At 51.3% G+C, this 18,444-nt stretch overlaps 1 protein-coding gene across 4 annotated transcripts in view; it reads left to right on the forward strand.

Moving 5' to 3' along the window:
* Positions 1 to 18,444, forward strand: part of LRRK1 (leucine rich repeat kinase 1) — a 120,447-nt gene that overhangs the window by 91,601 nt on the left and 10,402 nt on the right. For all 4 annotated transcript variants that reach the window (XM_073882506.1, XM_073882507.1, XM_025893019.2 and 1 more), the window contains exons 21-29: positions 843 to 1,014; positions 3,435 to 3,598; positions 4,625 to 4,764; positions 6,747 to 6,996; positions 9,170 to 9,336; positions 11,380 to 11,577; positions 12,614 to 12,891; positions 14,758 to 14,952; positions 15,721 to 15,872. In XM_073882506.1, coding sequence (XP_073738607.1) covers positions 843 to 1,014; positions 3,435 to 3,598; positions 4,625 to 4,764; positions 6,747 to 6,996; positions 9,170 to 9,336; positions 11,380 to 11,577; positions 12,614 to 12,891; positions 14,758 to 14,952; positions 15,721 to 15,872 — 1,716 coding nt within the window. The remainder of the gene's footprint in view (positions 1 to 842; positions 1,015 to 3,434; positions 3,599 to 4,624; positions 4,765 to 6,746; positions 6,997 to 9,169; positions 9,337 to 11,379; positions 11,578 to 12,613; positions 12,892 to 14,757; positions 14,953 to 15,720; positions 15,873 to 18,444) is intronic.

The raw sequence follows: 18,444 nt of genomic DNA on the forward strand, positions 1-18,444 counted from the left end.
CCCAGCAGCTCCACGCACACAGAAGATGCTGATTTTCAGGCGCGCTCTTGGAGGGGCCTCCTCAGCTTCGGCTGCTGTCAGCTGACTCGGTGACTCAGCACTTTTAGGATGAGCAAGAGCGCCCTCATAAAACATCCCTCTGGAAAAAAATAAATCCCTCTGTGCACAAACAGCCTCATTCTAACTTTTAAGGCAACGGGGTTGTCTCAACCGTCCAAGAACAATAAATAGCTTCGAAGGCCAGAAACATGACTCCTGATACTTGGAACCCTGTGGCTGTATTTGCGTTTCCTTCACCATCCAAAGTTAATTTTAAGCGATTCCCCGGTCACAGCCCTGATCACAGAGAGGGAACCGAGATTTATTATGTCTGATGTGTTTATGACCACAGACATTTTCATGTCTTCCCTTAGCATATTCTAGTCGCCGTCCTAGAGGCCTTCCTTGAGAGCTATCTTTGCTGTTCCCATCTTTGTTTCCTCTTGGAGCATTTATTCTCAAACACAGAAACTACTCTGTCTTTCTAAAAGTAGAATTCCAGGGGCGCCTGGGTGGTTCAGTCGGTTAAATGTCTGCCTTGAGCTCAGGGTCCTGGGATCAAGTCGGGCATCGGGCTCCCTGCTCAGTAGGGAGTCTGCTTCTCTCTCTCTCTCTCCCTCTGCCTGCCACTCTGCCTACTTGTGATCCCGCTCTCTCTCTCTCTAATAAATAAAATCTTTAAAAAAATAAATACATACATAAAAGTAGAATTCCAAAGGCCCTGCAGAGGAGGGGGAAGGCACCGGGGGCAGCGGGCCCAGGCCGGGCGGCACCGCTCACCTGTCCCCATTGATGTGTTCCAGCTACCTTCTGCCACACCTCCTTCCATCCAAACCTGGCCTGGACACTCACGGCATGCGGCACCCCAAGGCCAACACCATTCAGAGAGTGTTTAAGATGAGTTTTGTTCCCGTCGGCTTCTGGCAAAGGTTTATAGCACGGATGCTGATCAGCCTGGCGGAGATGGACCTGCAGGTAGCCAGTTTCTGCTTGGGGGTGGGGGGATGCGCACGCGCAGGGCACCTGGAGCTGTGCCCTCACGAGAAGGAGAGGCCCTTTGCTGGAAGATCTTGACTGAAACCCCTTTTCCTGCAGCAAAGCTGCTGCCTTAGGCCCCGGAGGCCAGCATGAGCATAGCTGCCTTCTCTTCTGTTGGCTGGCAGACCCCTTTGCGCCATCCTATGAATACCAAACCGGCACCTAGCTGGTTCAGAATACACGTTTAGGAGCCATGGTTGTAAACCAATCCACACCAAAAATCCCCTGGAAGGCTTGTTAGAACAGAAATGGCTGGGCCCCCTCCGAGATTCTGATGCAGTGGGTTTGGACTGGGACCCAGCATTTTTCGTATCTAACCACTGTCCCCAGTGATGCCATGGGTTTAGAGACCACACTTGGAGAACCGTGGCTTTAGAACCGTGGTTTTGCCACTCGGGTGGTGCACTAGACTCACCTGGGGAGCTTCTAACAGACATGGGCAGAGCCCAGGCTGCCTAAATTAGGATTTCTGGGGGCGGCACGCAGGCATTGGGAGTTTTTAGAGCTTGCCAGGTGATTTCACCGTCCAGCCAAGCTCAAGAACCACAGGTGTAGATCTTTAACTTGGTCTGGAAGCAGGGAAGACCTGACCCCAGGAGTTCCTTTCTGTGAGTTCATCTGGGGGGTTGAAAGGAGTCCTGGCTGTCAATGTTAATTTCATGCAAAACAGTAACATGAAAGTAGTAACAGTAACATGAAAATAGTATTTGGCTAGAGTGGTGTTTCTCAAAGCCGGATTCCTGGACTAGCAGAAGCGGCCTCACCTGGGAACTTGTTAGAAATGCAAATCCGTGGGCCCAGCTCACACCCACTATGTCAGAAACTCCAGGATGGAGCCCAGCGCTCTGTTTTTCACAAACCTTCCAGGAGATTCTGACCCACTCTACAGTATCAGCACCCCTGGTGTAAACTTGGACTGTTGGGTAATTGATGTTAAATTCAGCATGGGTTTATTTTTGCCACATTCTAATGAAAAGGCCTTTATGGAATTAACAACCCTGTGGCTAAATAAAGGTATTCTTTGATCTTCCCATTTTACTGAAATGTTAAAAAAAAAGAGAGAGAGAGAGAGAGAGAGAGAGAGAGAGAGAGCCTGAAAATCTAACTGCTGTGGCCCATGTTGGGGCAGGCGGACTTGTTTGCAAGGTTTGGGAGGCCCCACTGATGATGTGAAGAGTGGGTACAGGAGCTGGCTGGTCTACAGTTCTGATTCGGTCATTCTGCCCTCCCTTTGAACTGTCCTCCTGCCGCGTTCTAAGTGGGAGGTCACAGAACACAGGATTGTCATCGTGTGAGGCCTGAGCTCCCAAGTGGGCTCCGTGTGGGGGGTGGGAGACCCAGCTGGGCGTGGAGGCAGGCGCCCTTCCAGGCAGCATCCCTCCCTCCGAATGAGAGGAAAAGTCCCATTGAAATTCAGATGAGAAGGAGTTCAGTCTCAGGAGTAATCAAAGGCATACAAATTCAAGCAACAGATGAGATGCTGCCCACTTCGCACCTCTCAAATCAGACTAAAGCCACAGTGCCGGCCCCAGGAGCTTGACATGTTCACACACTGTGGTCAGTGCATATATGGTCTAATTGTTTCAAAAACGTTTCCTCAGTCCATATCCAGAGCCTAAAAACGTTCAGACCCTTTGACGCAATAACCCTACTGCTAAAAACGTGAGCGAAGGAAATCATTCGAAATCAGAGAATGCTTTGTGACTTTTTTCATGGTTCATTGGCCCATTTGAGGGAGCGAATGATTGGAAAACCTAAATATTCAAAGAAATGAATGATCTGCTTGGGAAGTCACTGTATTTCACAAAATACTGAGCTTTAGAAAAATGACTTTTATATGAGTTTTTAATGGCATAAGAAAAGTAAAGTTTTTAAAAGCATCCAAAATGAGAAATTTAGATAATTAGAAATAGAAAATATGGCTTCAGCTGTTTTCATAGTATACATAGATGTATACTATGATATGTATACATAGATAGAAACAAAAAATCCTAGGATAAAAGATACCAAAGTCTCTCTGCTTAGTGTTAAGTTGTTTCGGGGTTTTATGTGCATTTTTCTGTATTTTCTACATTTTCTAACCTGAATTTTTGCTTGTCAAATCAGGGAGGGAAAAGGTTTGAAAAAGAAGAGCCTAGTATCAGTCCTTTGGGAAAAATGTGCTCCCAGGGTGTCGTGGGGACCCTTCCAGATAATGCAGTGTTTAATTTGGCAGCGGGATGCGTGGCGCAGGAGGAGAAGGTGGGAAAGACGGGGGTCATTTATCACGACGGGGCCAGGCCGGCCTCTCCATAGCTCTGCCTGGGGCCAGCGAGGAGGCTAGAATACTTAAGCAGGGTCTTTTCTCTGTCTTTCAGCTTTTTGAAAACAGGAAGAATACTAAAAGCAGACACAGGAAAGTTACCATTTATAGCTTTACAGGAAGTCAGAGAAATCGCTGCAGCACATTCAGAGTGAAAAGAAATCAGACCATCTACTGGCAGGAAGGGCTCCTGGTCACTTTTGATGGGGGCTACCTCAGGTAGGAGCACTCGGGAACGCACCTGACAGGGTCACCATGGTGCCGTGGGAACAGCCCGCATGGCAGCCTTCTCCGGGAGCCCGTCCACTTGGTGTCCGGAGTTCTCCCAAGAGTGGCTTATCACAGCAGCCTGCTAGAAGTAGGAGACCCTCCCCTGCAAATGTCCAGAGCTCCCTCATTTCCTCACCCCGCCCCTCCTCTCCCCTGGCAGGACAGGAAAGATGAGGGAGGGTATGGTGACCACAGCCCAGGACTTGAGGGAAGTGGGCGGCCACTGAGCTCTGGGTGAAAGCCTCTGGCACCTCCGTGGTCACTTAGGTGACACCTGCAGGGGCCTTGCTGCCATCTGGCCCTGTCCCCTCATCCTCAGTGACGATGGCCCAGGTGACACCATGGATCCTCCACATGACCTAACAAGATCCATAACTTAGCTTCCTTTTCCTGGTTTCTTTCCTTTTTTGAGAAAGAGAAAGACAGCTCAAGAGGTTTAATAAGTGACGTCTAATCAGCTTTAATAAACACAAAAGATTATTTCATATTTACATTGAATTTTTCAAAATATTCTTCAGCTCCATGAGAAGAGAAGGAGAAGGAGAAAGAGAAAGGATCTTCTCTTGAGGGCCTGACTTGAGCCGTCTCAGTGCCTGGTACTTTCATATAGATGTACCCACTTAAAGCTCACAGCTGCCACCTGGCAAACGAGAATCTTGTAGTTCAGAGAAGGCAGGAACCTTCCCTGAGGTCACACCTGAGGGTCGATCCCTGCCTGAGCGTCCCTTTACTGCAAAGTCCCCGTGATCACAGGCATCACAGGCCTGGGAAGTGGTGGGACGACAAGGCAGGGTCACACACACAAGTACCCAAGCACAGGGGCCCCCCGCACCGTCCTGTCTGGGCACAGGGGCCTGGGGTAAGGGTGGGGGTGGGGTGGTCCCTGGGGCTTGGGTCTCAGCCTGGAGGCAAAGGAGATCATCCCAGGGCCCTCCAAGGCCGGATCACGGTGGGCTCTTCGTTTCTGGGTTGCAGTGTGGAATCCTCAGATGTGAACTGGAAGAAGAAAAAAAGCGGAGGAATAAAAATCATTTGCCAGTCAGAAGTGAGGGACTTCTCTGCCATGGCTTTTATCACAGACCATGTCAACTCCCTGATCGATCAGTGGTTTCCCGGTAAGAGAACGTTCTTGAACCAAGTCTTTGGTCATGTTAATACTTCTTCCCGAATCAGGGTGGGGCTTGTTATTTTGGGAGCAGAAATCTCACAGGGATTCAGCCCACGGAAACCAGAGAGGTCCTACTGGCCCTTTGGCAGAATCCCGATCCCTGGGGGTGTCCGGCTATGACCTGGGTTTGGGCACTACAGGGACGACGTGGGCCCAGACCCCACAGGACGTGTGCAGGCCTTAGCCTCGGGGCTGCCCACAGTGTGTGGGAAGACAGACAAGCCCTGGGTGCCCCGCGTGGTCCCGGAAGACCCGCAGTGTGAGCTTCTCACGGGTCTTGTTTACATAGTGTGGACAGGGCTGAAATCTGAGAGGACCCCATGGACGGGGTGGGAGGGCAAGGGAGCCACCCCTGTCAAGGACCCCCATTTTCCTTTCCTGCCCCCACCCCCAAATCCCAGAGGTGACCAGCCACCCACATGGCCCTTTGATCAGCTTCTTCATTGAGAGTCCACCCAATGAAAACACTTTTTGAAGTGAGGCTTTTGAGACCCTCTGTTTGTTTTGCTACCAGAGTGGAGACAAACCCGTGGGGTGTCCTGCAGGGTGGAGGCTGTGTGGGGCAGACCCAGGCAGCCTCTTCCCCCTGAGCCCTCAGCCTCTGAAGGCTGGCGGCTGAGAGAGCGGAGAATGGGTTTGGACTCCAAGACCTGCTTGGCCAGCGCCCTTGCCTCCCGGAGCTGGCATCTCTCCTGCTACATCACTGTGTCCCAGGACAGCATCAGAGGAGATGCTCAAGGAGCATGGCAGGCCGTGCTCCGGACGCATGGTCTGGACACCGGGGCCCGGGGGTCTTCTAGGACTGATGGGAAAGCTGACCTATAAGGAAAAATGCTTAGAAAGGGGCCAACAGGGACACTTGAATGGCTCAGTCAGTTAAGCATCCGACTCTTGGTTTCTGCTTAGGTCATGATCTCAGGGTCCTGGGATCGAGCCCTGTGTGTCGGGCTCTGTGCTCAGCAGAAAGTCTGCTTGGAATTCTCTCTCTCTCTCTCTCTCTCTCAGATATATAAATAAATCTTTTTTTAAAAAATGAAAGAAAGAAAGGGGCCCAAGAGAAGGCAGTTTGGTGTGTGACTTGTGGCAGTTTGGGTATGCTTGGTCATCCAAGGAAGCCTCTAGACCCATATGAGCCTCCCTGGGCTTTTGTGACGCCCCGCCAACCGGTGAGCCCCACAGTGGGTGCTGGGGAGATTTGACAGCTTGCAGGGGCGGGAGGGCATTCGATCATCACCTGAGACAGGGCTGCTCAGGATGGCAACTGGCAAGATGTGTGACACACGGGCCTGCAGATAGCAGATGCGCCCAGAAGGTTCCAGGAGACCCTCCCTACCCTGCACAAGGCAGGCCATCAGCTCACCCTGAGGTGCCTTGGAGGCTACTTCTTTGCACCTCCTTTCAGAGTGTGTGGAAAAGCTGTGTACCTCTTGCCCCGGGGAACACAGGTAAAATGACTAGGTTCTGTCTATCTTATAATTTGTACTCATTTCTCCCCCCTGCCTTGCTCTTCTAGGAGGGATCATAGTAATTGCAAGCCTTATGTTTCTAATTTCAAGAATAGCTCCTTATTGGTTGTGGTTCAGTTTCTGGAGCGTGGCATAGCTCAGACGCAGTCCGCAGCATCCTGCCAGGGCCCAGCTGTGCAGGAGGGATCCCCAACCTCTCAGCCCTCCTCAGCCAGCCCGCTGAGGGTCTAGACCACCCACTGGCTGTCCAGTGCATCCCTGACCTTTCCCGGTGCTGGGCTTTCAGGATCTTGCTCTCCAAAAAAAGAACCCAAGAATGCAGTCATGGTTCAGCCACTCCCTAGGATCCAGGCACTGTGAAAAGTGCCTCCTCCTATGAAAAGCCCACCCCGCCTGAGTACTGCTCAGGGACCCACCTATGGCCGCCTTCGTGTAAACTGTCTCCTGCTCTGTCCCCATTTAGCCCTGACAGCCACAGAGAGCGACGGGACCCCGCTCATGGAGCAGTATGTGCCCTGCCCGGTGTGCGAGACCTCTTGGGCCCAGCACACGGACCCGAATGAGAAAGCAGAGGGCGTGCAGTACTTCGACATGGAAGACTGTGTGCTCACAGCCATTGAGAAGGACTTCATCTTCTGCCCCAGACACGCCGACCTCCCCGTGCCTCTCCAGGAGCTGGTTCCCGAGCTGTTCATGACCGATTTCCCTGCCAGGTAGGCCACCGTGCCCCTCCCCTGATTCCTATTTTCCTGCCGGCTCAAGGCCGAGAAGGTGGATTCTCCTTGGCGTTCAAGAAGGGGGCACTCCCAGGCCTACAGCCTCATTTTCCTCTCATGGCAAATGCTGATTCCTACCTGCTGCCCTCGGGCTGGGCATTTGGATCCCCTACATCTGTTCTTGCAGTGAGTCGACCTCTAACCTCAAATAATGACTGGGGAGAGAATGCTGGAGAAATAGGGAATGCTTTGTGGTCCCACCCAACAAGAAATGGTCACAAAATCCGAGGGCTGGGGAAAAGATGGACGGTTCTATAGTCATGGAAACCGGAAGCTATGACTCAGTGTCCCCGGCGATAATTCGACATTGGCAGTTACCAACTGTTTTGGAGTTATGAAGTCCTGTTGTTGTCTTAGTCAAAGGATTGCGATCTCTGGCTTCTTTAAAGAAAAGTAAACTTTTGGGGGGGGGTAGTAAGAATATTTATATTCTCATTTTTCCAAATTGCCCCCCATCCCAAAGAATCCATGTGGAGTCCTCAGATATTGCAGGATTGGGGTCAGTCTATCAAATTAAGAAATTGCTTCCTACATTGAATGGTGTCCCCCCAGAGCCCTTTCTAATCGCCCCAGTTACCTCGCTGGTCAAAATGATAATTAAACACCGCTCTTCTGCAAAATGAGCTCCCTTTATTCCTAGAACTCTAACGTGAGGGCTATCGTTTCTCGGAGACCACGTGCCGAGTTGTGTAGATGCATGAATCAGATTTCTGGGGGAGGGGGGCCCAGTGAGGCAGCCCCAAATGTTAGGATTTTCATTTATTTGCCGAACCTTGTTGAGTTTTATGCCCCGACTAAAGCTGGGCTGTGGCGTCTCCTATATGAAATCGGGAAAGCCAGATTGGTTTGGATGGAATGGCAGGCTGTAGCATGGTTCTTCACTGAAGGTACTTGGCCGGTAGTTGAAAAGCCCGACAATGTGGACAGGATTCCCAGCCCAGCAGAAGGTCCCTGGAAACTTGAGCCTGGGGCCCAACTGGGGCCCTGAAGCGTCACGCTCCCCGCACTAGGAGTTTGGGCGGGTCAGGGTTGGGGGAGTTACCAAGTATCCAGGGAGCCCTGTCCTGTGGCCCTGAGTTTACAGGAGTCCTAACAGAATGGCCCGAGGGATCCGCAGCATTCCTGCTGCTCCCCGTGCCCATCCAGGGAGGCTCCCAAGGGCCCACACTGCCCAAGCAGGTGGTTTGAGGGAAGGGCACTTGGAGAAGAGCCCGGCTCCTCTGCGGCACCACCAAGGGCTCCAGGGGAGGTAGTTGCACCTGCCTGGAGTGCAAAGCATGACATTGAGCTGTGCAAAGGCTGAGCAGCTGCAGAATCTGTTCCTGGAAGGCATGGAAAATAACGGCCTGGTGGGGTCGGCCTATGGGGCCAGGATGGCTCCAGTGGAGGCACCTGGCATAGGCAGCTGGTGAGGGACCCAGAGAGACTTCAGCAGAGCAGGGGGAGGCCCTGAAGTGGGAGGGCCTCTGCACTGCCCCCTCCTTCCTCCCTGCCTCCCATCATCCCCTTCTCTCTCCCTCCCTCCCAGGAGTGACTTACGGTCTTTCCAAAAGCCCAAAAGAAATTAGAACCTAGGATTAGAAGACACAGACCAGGGAGGTCTAAACTCCCTGCCCTTGGGTGAAATCCTAGCCAGCGACTGTGCACACATGGCTCACGCCAATCAGAAGGCCTCCGCGGCCGCTTACATCATTCCTTACGTAATAAAAAATGAGGAAACAACCAACCTAGCAGTAAATAAATGTAGCTTGTCTGATGGATACTAGCTGTCAAAGCACAGAGTCTTTGGGAGGAAAACATCCAAAAGAATTTTCTATGTGGGCCACTTTGCCTGGCTTCCCCCGATGCTAGCCACCATGCACGCCTACGGGGCAGTTTCCATTATGAGCCCACTTTACGGAGGAGACCCAGGCTTGTTGAGGCTACATAACCTGCCTACAGCCATGGGTCATCCTGGATCTGTCTGACCCCACGGGTGGCTTTGAACTATGACTCCCTGCAGTGGAAGAAATGACCAAGGGTGTCCTCACATCCACCCACCGCCAGCCTCTCCGGAGAGCGGTAAGGGACCGGTTAGGGAGGTCTGACCCACGTGCTGTGTTTCTGGCAGGCTCTTCCTGGAAAACAGCAAGCTGGAGCACAGTGAGGACGAGAGCAGCGTCCTGGGCCAGGGCGGAAGTGGCACCATCATCTACCGGGCCCGGTACCAGGGCCAGCCCGTGGCGGTGAAACGGTTCCAGATCAAGAAATTCAAGAACTTGGCCAACGCCCCAGCGGGTAAGCAGGGCCCAATGTTGTTTCTTTTCAGACACGTGCTTCCACGGAAGACTTGGGGAGACTGGAAGAGGAGAGGAGGGGGGACGAGGCTAGCGGAGGCCGACCTGCCTTGTTCCTGGCAGGATGCGGGATAGGCCTAAAGGTCAGGCTGAGCAAAGCTTGGAAGTTGTTTTGGGAGATTATTTTCTTGTCTCGATGTGAGCCCCCAAGAGCACAGGCTATCCCTACAATTTCCAACTGCTCCGTGGCCGGCACAGGCCTGGCACATGGTGGGTACACACTCAGACGTCAGGTGGGCCCCTTACGCTGCAGGACCTCTCTCAGCCGTCGCCACTGAAGGAAGGAAGGTGGCAGTCCAGGGGAACGCATGGGGAAGCCAGCATGTGCCCTCCTTCTGTGCCGCCCACACGAAGGAAGAAGGAGACACCCTCTTGCCTTGGTACATCCAGAGCACACCGTGAATAGCTCAGAGATGCTCTCTACCTAGGGCCACCCATCACCGCTCCACACCCAGCCAGTGCCGGGTGCTGGGCAGCCCCCTCACTCCCAGCCGGCTGAATATCACACTTCTCACTACCCCCTGGCTTAGCATGTTCATCCTTATGACCATTAAGGTCGTTTACACTCTTGGTAGAGAAATCAGAATCCTAGAGCAAGGTAAAGAAAACAGATCAGAAAGGAAGAGACAAATTGTTACTATACGAAGAGAATGACTTCCTGCCTAGAAAAATCCGAGAGAATCTACTGACAAATATGAGAGCCAGTAAAAGTTTCACAGAGTCGCCAGACGTGAGCTCAACCTCAGAATTCAGCAGCGTTCTCACGTACAGCAATGACCCATCACTAGAATGCAGCAATTAAACCGTAAAGCATGGAGGGATAGTGAATATATCCCGTTCAGTTGAGTTCTCATTTAAATCCGAGGATGTGCATGCTTGTGTGTGTATGTGTGTGTGTATGAGAGAGAGAGAGAGAGAGAGATCTCACTCACTGATTCTAAATACATAGAAAATGACAACATCCCAGGAACAGCTGGGACAGTCCTACAGAGGGAGGCAAAGCAAAGAGGCCTGCCCAGCAGATGTCATGACTTACAACCCTGCAGACATGAAGGCAGTGTGCTCCGGGGCTCGGCCAGGCCCGCCGAGGGTGTGGACACAGCCGTGCGTGTGTATGGGAAGCTGGTACATAGTGGGGCTGACATCGTGACTTAGAGCGGAGAGATGGACCGGTCGCTAATTGAGGCAGACCCTTGGGTCAGACTTTACGCCGTAGTCAAAAAATAAATGCATAATGGGTTGAAGAGCCAATGTGAACAACAAGTTTTATACTAAGAAAACAAATTTGGCTGGCCTACACACAGATCTGGCACAACTGATGCATTTTAACTGCCAAGCGTTTTTTTTCATGCTGTTTAAACCTCCGTGTCCACAAATCCCTGATTTTAAGATCTGAACGTAGGGGAGGAATAGATTGGGATGCGAGAGCTCAAGCAGGGCCTGGTGGACCCCGCTTGGTGACCTCAGGGCCAGCCACAGACCGGTGGGTGGTGTCCTGCCCCCCCCCCCCACTTGGCAAGAGAGGCCCTTTGCGGGGCGGGGCAGGGCGGGGCGGGAGGGAGCCTTGGGCCTCCACCTTCCAGGGCTTACAGCACAGCCTGGAAGTTGCCCCCTCCTGCCAATAGACCTTGCTCCTCTGGCCTGAGATGATGTGTCACAGGCCCATGGTGGCCCCAGGTTTCTCTCTGGCTGAGGAGAGAGTGCTGGTTCTTTCTTGTCTTCGGTGGTCCAGGCTACTGGCGGGAAGTCGGGTGAGCACGCCCTCAGCATCCCTGTGGCAGCCGGGGCCTGGTCACCTTCCAGTCCTGCCGCTTGAGCCAGGCTCTGGGTGACACTCAGGGATGCAGAACTGGAATAGGCTTAAATGCTGCCCCCCCAGCCCCTCGAGTCCCCATGGGGCAGCTCTGCGTGTGGCAGGATCCCCATCCGAGTGGCCCTAGAGGGGGTCCCTGGGCAGCACTGATGGCCACGCTCTCCCCTGCAGACACCATGCTGAGGCACCTGCGGGCCACGGACGCCATGAAGAACTTCTCGGAGTTTCGGCAGGAGGCCAGCATGCTGCACGCCCTGCAGCACCCCTGCATCGTGTCACTCATAGGCATCAGCATCCACCCTCTCTGCTTCGCCCTGGAGCTCGCCCCACTGGGCAGCCTCAACACCGTGCTGTCTGAGAATGCCAAAGGTACCAGTCGTGCCGAGAACATTCCAAAGGGATTGCCTGGGGCCCGGCCCGGCCAGATACAGCCCCTGGGAAGCCAGAGAGCCCATGGCCGGCAGCAGAGGCCCCAGGGAAGCTGGATCCCCGGGGGTTCCCTCCTCCTGCCTGGCCTGCCTGTCTGCGCCAGAGCACACCTGCCCCACGGCTCCCATGGCCAACTCCCTGTGGGCAAAGAAAGGCACTTCACCAGGTCTACACCCTGAATGGTGGTGTTGGCAAGGCTGGAGGAGCTGATGGCTTAGAGTCAGATGGAACCACGTTCCAGGTCCTGGTTCTCTGCCATAGTCCCGTAAATTAGTGCCTCGTTTACTGGCCTGTAAAAGGAGGATGATAATAGTCCCACTGAGGGGGGCAGTTGAGGGTCTCAAATGAGGCAGCCCAGGGGGCCTGAGCAGTAGCCTGGTGCCCACAAGCCCACCAGGCGCGTAAAGCTCTCCTTTCCCCGGAACGCACAACGGGTGTGCGCCATCATTCAAACTCTGAGACCCTGGGGTCAGTTTTATCTTACTTTTTAATGAAATTTTAAAATAATTTTCCTCAGGAAATCATTAGGGAACTAACTTCCAGAGAGCTGACAGAAGGAGAGAGGTAGCAGTGTCTTGACTCGGGCAGAAGAAACGCATTAAGCTCAAATCGTTTCTCCTTCAATGGAAGAGAACTTTTTTTTTTTTTTTTTTTTTTTTTTTTAATGAAGCTCTTATCCCCGCAACCCACCCCTTGACAGTAGAGCAGTCTTGGCCTGCGATGAATTTTGAATCCTCGCCCTTTTCGTAAAAACACCAACAATTCCAGGCCTGAAATACCATGAATGAAGCTATAACGCTAAGCATCTCTCTCCTAAATACGGTTTTATTTCAGAAGGTCATTCTCTGTCTCCACTGGCATCCAGCATGGGGAATGATGAGAAGTGTCCGTAGACCATAAAGTATCTGGGGAGAGAGACGGTGAGAAAAGACTGCTGGTGTAATGGTAGTTTGGTATTTTTTTTTTCTTTGCAAAGATTCTTCCTTTATGCCCCTGGGACACATGCTCACCCAAAAAATAGCCTACCAGATCGCCTCCGGCCTGGCCTACCTGCACAAGAAAAACATCATCTTCTGTGACCTGAAGTCGGACAACATTCTGGTCTGGTCTCTTGACGTCAAGGAGCACGTCAACATCAAGCTGTCGGACTACGGGATTTCACGGCAGTCATTTCATGAGGGTGCCCTCGGCGTGGAGGGCACCCCCGGCTACCAGGCCCCGGAGATCAGGCCTCGCATCGTATATGACGAGAAGGTACCCACAGCCCGGCCCACTGCCAGCCCAGGGGCACCTGCAGCTTCTGAGCTCTGTTTCCCCAGGCACTCTCTTCTCCCTCTTCTGTGCTCGACCAGGGGGCTCTGGCTTGAACCAGAAAGGCACAGGGGTCTGTGCCCACCTAGGAATGTCAAGGTTAACTTCTCCTTAGCTTCAGGAACAGTGAAGTCTCTAGCCTTGATTCAGAGACATAGTCAAGGTGCTACACAGTGGACAGTAAGTCCAGGACAGAAATGGGTCTACATTTGGCTCCCAGCTCTGCCATTTAGACATCTAAAATGGGGACAGTGGACCAGCCTCGTGGGGGCTCATGTGGAGCAGTCAGAATAAGGGTGGCAAAGGCTCCTGGCCCGTAGGTACTGTCCACAGCGGCGGAGGTGGCCGAGATAGCATGGCCAAAGTTGGGAGAAGAGAGTGAATTCTGACAGGACAAGCGTGGACTCCCCGAGCAGCTGCGTGGCCAGCCTCGGCCAAGATGTTAGCTGAATGTTTACCTTCTTCCCTGAAAGCTGCTTAGTAGATACAGGCACGCAGACAAGTTGGACCCAGCTTCCAGCTAGTGCTAGCCCTGGTTCATCAGTCACCCAGCCCTGAAACTCCCTTGGTCTATAATTTTTCATTATTTGGTGGTTTGCCGATGAGTCATTGCCTACTTGCTTTAAGAATGACCTGAGCAGCCTAGAGTCCCCATGCTGTACGTTACATCCCCATGATATTTTATAGCTGGAAGTTTGTACCTTTTGACCACCTTCAAATAAAAAAGGGAAAGGCATGACCTTAGTGGGGGCACCTGGGTGGCTCAGTCGGTTAACCGTCCGACTCTTGTTTTCGGCTCAGGTCATGATCTCAGGGTCACGAGATTGAGCTCCACTGAGCTTGGGATTCTCTTTCTCCCTCTCCCGCTGCCCCTACTCCATCCCTCTAAGAAAAAGAATGACCTTAGCGTGTGGGGGTTAACTCGTCACCTGTGGCTATTAACCAAAATAGAAAAGGCAAATCAGAGTGATAAAAATAAGAGCTTCTTAAGTAGCAGGTGACACAGACCAGGCACCTCGAAACTAAGATTATAACAGGAAGCTTCACATCGAAAACTCTCAGGTCTATGTCAGCCATTCTCCTGCTAAAACGTTACCTCTCGGCCCTCATGGAGGCCGAAACTAACTTCTCCTTTTTGGGCCTTTTGATGACATTACAATTAGAGGAGTCAGCATGTTGTGATTTAGGAGACATTCCCTCTTTATGATTTGCGTACACTGCCCTTCCAGTGCCAAGCACATTTAGCTGAGGGTCCGTGTTCTCCTGCGTTTTCTTGAGTCTCAAGGATAAGGAGCATGGCATCCTTGGAGACCTTAACCAGTACCTGACGGCTAGCAAGGTCTCAGTGTGTGTTTATTGCATGGATGGGTGGCTGGATGGAAGGAAGGAAGGAAGGAAGTATGGCAGGATGGATAGGTATATGGACAGAAGAACAGATCATCGGATGGATGGATGAATGCATAGACGGGAGTATAGATGGATAAATATGCAAAAGGATAGGCAATTGGGTGCATGGATGGATAGATGGATGATAGATGAAGAAAAGTAGGGGGGGAGGGGGAAGGGAGGGAGGAGGGAAGGACTGGAAGGTGGAAGGCTAAAGGGGCAGAATAATGGATGGTCAGGTGGTTGGCTGGATGTTTGGACAGGTGGGGAGTGATGGATGCATTGATGGATGGATTGATGACCGTCTCCCTTTGGGCAGGATCCCTGGTCCGATTGTGTCTTCTGCTCCCTCCGTCACAAGGCCAACTTATGAAAGCTGCTGGGCCAGGCAGGGGACCTGACTTGGCTTGCCTCTTTGCCCAGGTAGACATGTTCTCCTATGGAATGGTGCTCTATGAGTTGCTGTCGGGACAACGGCCAGCACTGGGCCACCACCAGCTTCAGATTGCCAAGAAGTTGTCCAAGGGCATCCGCCCTGTCCTGGGGCAGCCAGAGGAGGTGCAGTTCCATCGGCTCCAGGCCCTCATGATAGAGTGCTGGGACACGAGGCCTGAGAAGGTACCCGAGGGCCCGGGGCCTGGGGGCCTGGCACCGCCCGCCCCTGTGCTGGAGGCTCTGGATCTCCAGCGTACACGTGTATGTCTACTTGCCCATCCTTCGCTAAGGGTCTAGAACCAAGGGGGCAACCCTTCTCTGCTCACCTCTTCCAGAAAGAGATAAGTACTGCTCCTCGTACATCCAGCTTATTTTCTTTGCGTGCATGTCACTCTCGGGGAAAAATGAGCTCTTCTTTCTTCCCCAGCCTCTGTGTCACACCATCAGACAAGCAGAGCCTCCCAACCCCTTTATAGCAGTAGAGTCCCCACGCAAGAGCAGAGAGAACGGATGCATCTCTTTCTAGAGTAACGGGGAGCAGGTTTGCTCATGAGAGCAGGAATCATGATATCATTTTAAAGCTTAGCTTTTGGGGGGGAAGAGGCCAGTGGTTTCAAGGTTAAAAGGCATTTATCAAATTGGTGCGGATTTAATGAATTGGGAGTAAAATAAGGTCTGAGAAAAATTCCCCGCAAGGTTGTATGTCCGTGGGCCACGGGGGTGGGAACATCAGAGTTTAAGCTAACCTGACCGCCTAAGTTCAGGTTGCTAAGGAGAGTGATGACCCAGGCTGCCAGACACTCTGGCCCCTGAAATTGTCTTGGCCTCTTGTTTTGAGCAGTTTCTAGTCCTTCCTCCCTTGTTCAAGACCATTGGTTTCACGGGCAGGATAGGCATCCATCTGGTCATAAGTGACTCTTGCTCACGGCTCCAGTGGCCTCTCTCCCTCAGCGACCGCTGGCCCTGTCGGTGGTGAGCCAGATGAAGGACCCGACCTTTGCAACGTTCATGTACCAGCTACCCTGCGGGAAGCAGACCACCTTCTTCTCCTCCCAAGGCCAGGAGTACATGGTGGTGTTCTGGGACGGGAAAGAGGAGTCCAGGTAATGTCCCGAGGTTGGCTGTGCCCTGCTAGTAGTGGCGGGGGCGGGGGGGGACTGTGGAATTGGGGAGCAGGCAAGGATGACCATGGTGAGAAATGTCTCGTGGACAGTGGGTTAAAAGCCTGATGGAGTTCGCTCCAGAGAGAAAACTTGAGTCCACGCAAATAGACAGGCATGTAGGCGTTTGTGGTTAAGAGAAGCAAAGAGTAGGTGGGGTCTGCCAGGGTGCGTGGGGTCAACAGAGGGCTTTGCTTTTTGTACTTGTTTTTTTCCTTCTTCATTCCCATCCCCTAGTTTACCCATCCCCTGCCCCCGGCCCCTCTCCCCTCTGGCAACCACCAGTTTGTTCTCTGTGTTTATGAGTCTGTTTCTGTTTTATTTTTTCTTTTGTTTTTTAGATTCCACATGTAATTGAAATCATATGGTGTTTGTCTTTCTCTGACTTATTTCACTTAGCATAACACCTCCACGTCCATCCATGTTGTTGCAAAGACCAAGATGTCATTCTTTTTTATGGCTGAGTAATATTCTACGTGTGTGTGTGTGTGTGTGTGTGTGTGTGTGTGTGTGTGTGTACCACATCTTTATCCATATGGATGGACACTTAGGTTGCTTCCATATTTGGCCACTGTAAATAAAGTTGCAATAAGCATAGGGATGCATATATCCTTTTTTTTTATTTGAGAGAGAGAGAGCACCCACGAACGGGGGGTGGGGGGCAGAGGAAGAGGCAGAGGGAGAAGCAGACTCCCGGCTGAGCAAGGAGCCCGATGCTGGGTTCGATCCCAGGACCCCAGGATCATGACCTGAGCCAAAGGCACATGCTTAACTGACTGAGCCACCCATGCCCTGAGATGCATATATCTTTTCAAATTAGTGTTTCCATTTTCTTCAGGTAAATACCCAAAAGTGGAATTACTGGATCATATGCTATTTCTATTTTTAATATTTTGAAGAACCTCCGTACTGATTTCCAGAGTGGCCACGCCAGTTTGTACTCCCACCAGCAGTGCACGAGGGTCCCCTTTTCTCCACAGCCTCTCCAACACTTGTTGGTTCTTGTCTTGTTGATACTAGACCTTCTGATAGGGGTGAGGCGAGATCTCATCGTGGGTCTGATTTGCATTCCCCTGATGATCAGTGATGTTGAGCATCTTTTCAAGTGTCTGTTGGCCATCTGGATGTCTTCTTTGAAAAAAAGTCTTTTGAAGTCCTCTGCTCACTTTTTAATCCGATTGTTTGTTTTCTTGGTGCTGAGTTGTATAAGCTCTTTATATATTTTGGGTATTAACCCCTTATCAGATTTATCATTTGCAAATATCTCCCATTCAGTAGGCCACCTTTCCGTTTTGCTGATGGTTTCCTTCGCTGTGCAAAAGCTTTTTAGTTTGATGTAGTCCCAGTAGTTTAATTCTGCTTTTGTTGCCCTTGCCTCAGGAGACAGATCCAAAAAATATTGCTAAGCTTGATGCCCAAGAGTTTACTGCCTCTGTTTTCTTTGAGAAGTTTTACGGTTTCGGGTCTCGCCTTTAGGTCTTTGAGTTTATTTTGTATATGGTGTAAGAAAGTGGTCCAGTTTCATTCTTTTGCATGTGGCGGTCAAGTTTTCCCAATACGATTGATTGAAGAAACTGTCTTTCCGCTCATTGTGTATTCTTGCTTCCTTTGTCACAGATGAATTGACCACATAAGTATGGGGTTATTTCTGGGCTCTCTATTCTGGTTCTGTTGATCTCTGTGTCTGTTTTTGTGCCCATCCCCTCCTGTTTTGATTACTGTGGCCTTGTGTATAGTTCAAAATCGGACTGTGATACTTCTAGCTTTAGTCTTCTGTCTCAAGATTTCTTTGGCTTTTTGCAGTCTTTTGTGGCTCCATACGAATTTTAAGATTATTTGTTCTAGTTCTATGAAAAATGCTGATGCTCTTTTGATAGGGATTGTATTGAATCTGTAGATTGCTTTGGGTAGTGTGGACATTTGAACAATATTGGTTCAACCAGTCCATATACACGTGTCCATTTATTTGTGTCCTTTTCAATTTGCTTTATCAATGTCTTAAGTTTTCAGAGTAGAGGCCTTTCACCTCCTGGATTAATTGTATTCCTAGGTATTTTATTCTTTTTGGTGCAACTGTAAATGCAATTGTTTTCTTAATTTTTCTTTCTGCTAGTGTGTAGAAACACGACAGGTTTCTATATATGAATTTTGTACCTTGCAACTTTACCGAAGTCATTTCTTAGTTGTAATAATTCTCCCATCCTGGGAGGACTCTGTTTTAAGATGGGTGCTATTTGCAGCTTGATGGCGGAAGAAGTAAATGATGCCAGGGGTCGGGGAGAAAGGACGGTGACTGGGGTGGAGTTGCTGAGTAGTGAGAGGGGCAGGAGACCCAGGGCCAAGCAGGATGGGGGCCCTCACATGAGAATCTGTGGGCCTTCCCTTCTAGTCACGTCTTTTTCTCAGGGAAGTGGTAGGAAGGACGAAAGCATGGGGACAGGTTTTGAATATTCGAGAAGGTGACGTGTGATATGAGCACTAGCGCATGAGACCAGGGTGGTTGCAGGACAGCACT

This window comes from Callorhinus ursinus, unplaced genomic scaffold (assembly GCF_003265705.2).
Source record: "Callorhinus ursinus isolate GAN/ISIS: 27379988/994484 unplaced genomic scaffold, GSC_fseal_2.0 scaffold47, whole genome shotgun sequence".
Lineage (NCBI taxonomy): Eukaryota > Metazoa > Chordata > Mammalia > Carnivora > Otariidae > Callorhinus > Callorhinus ursinus.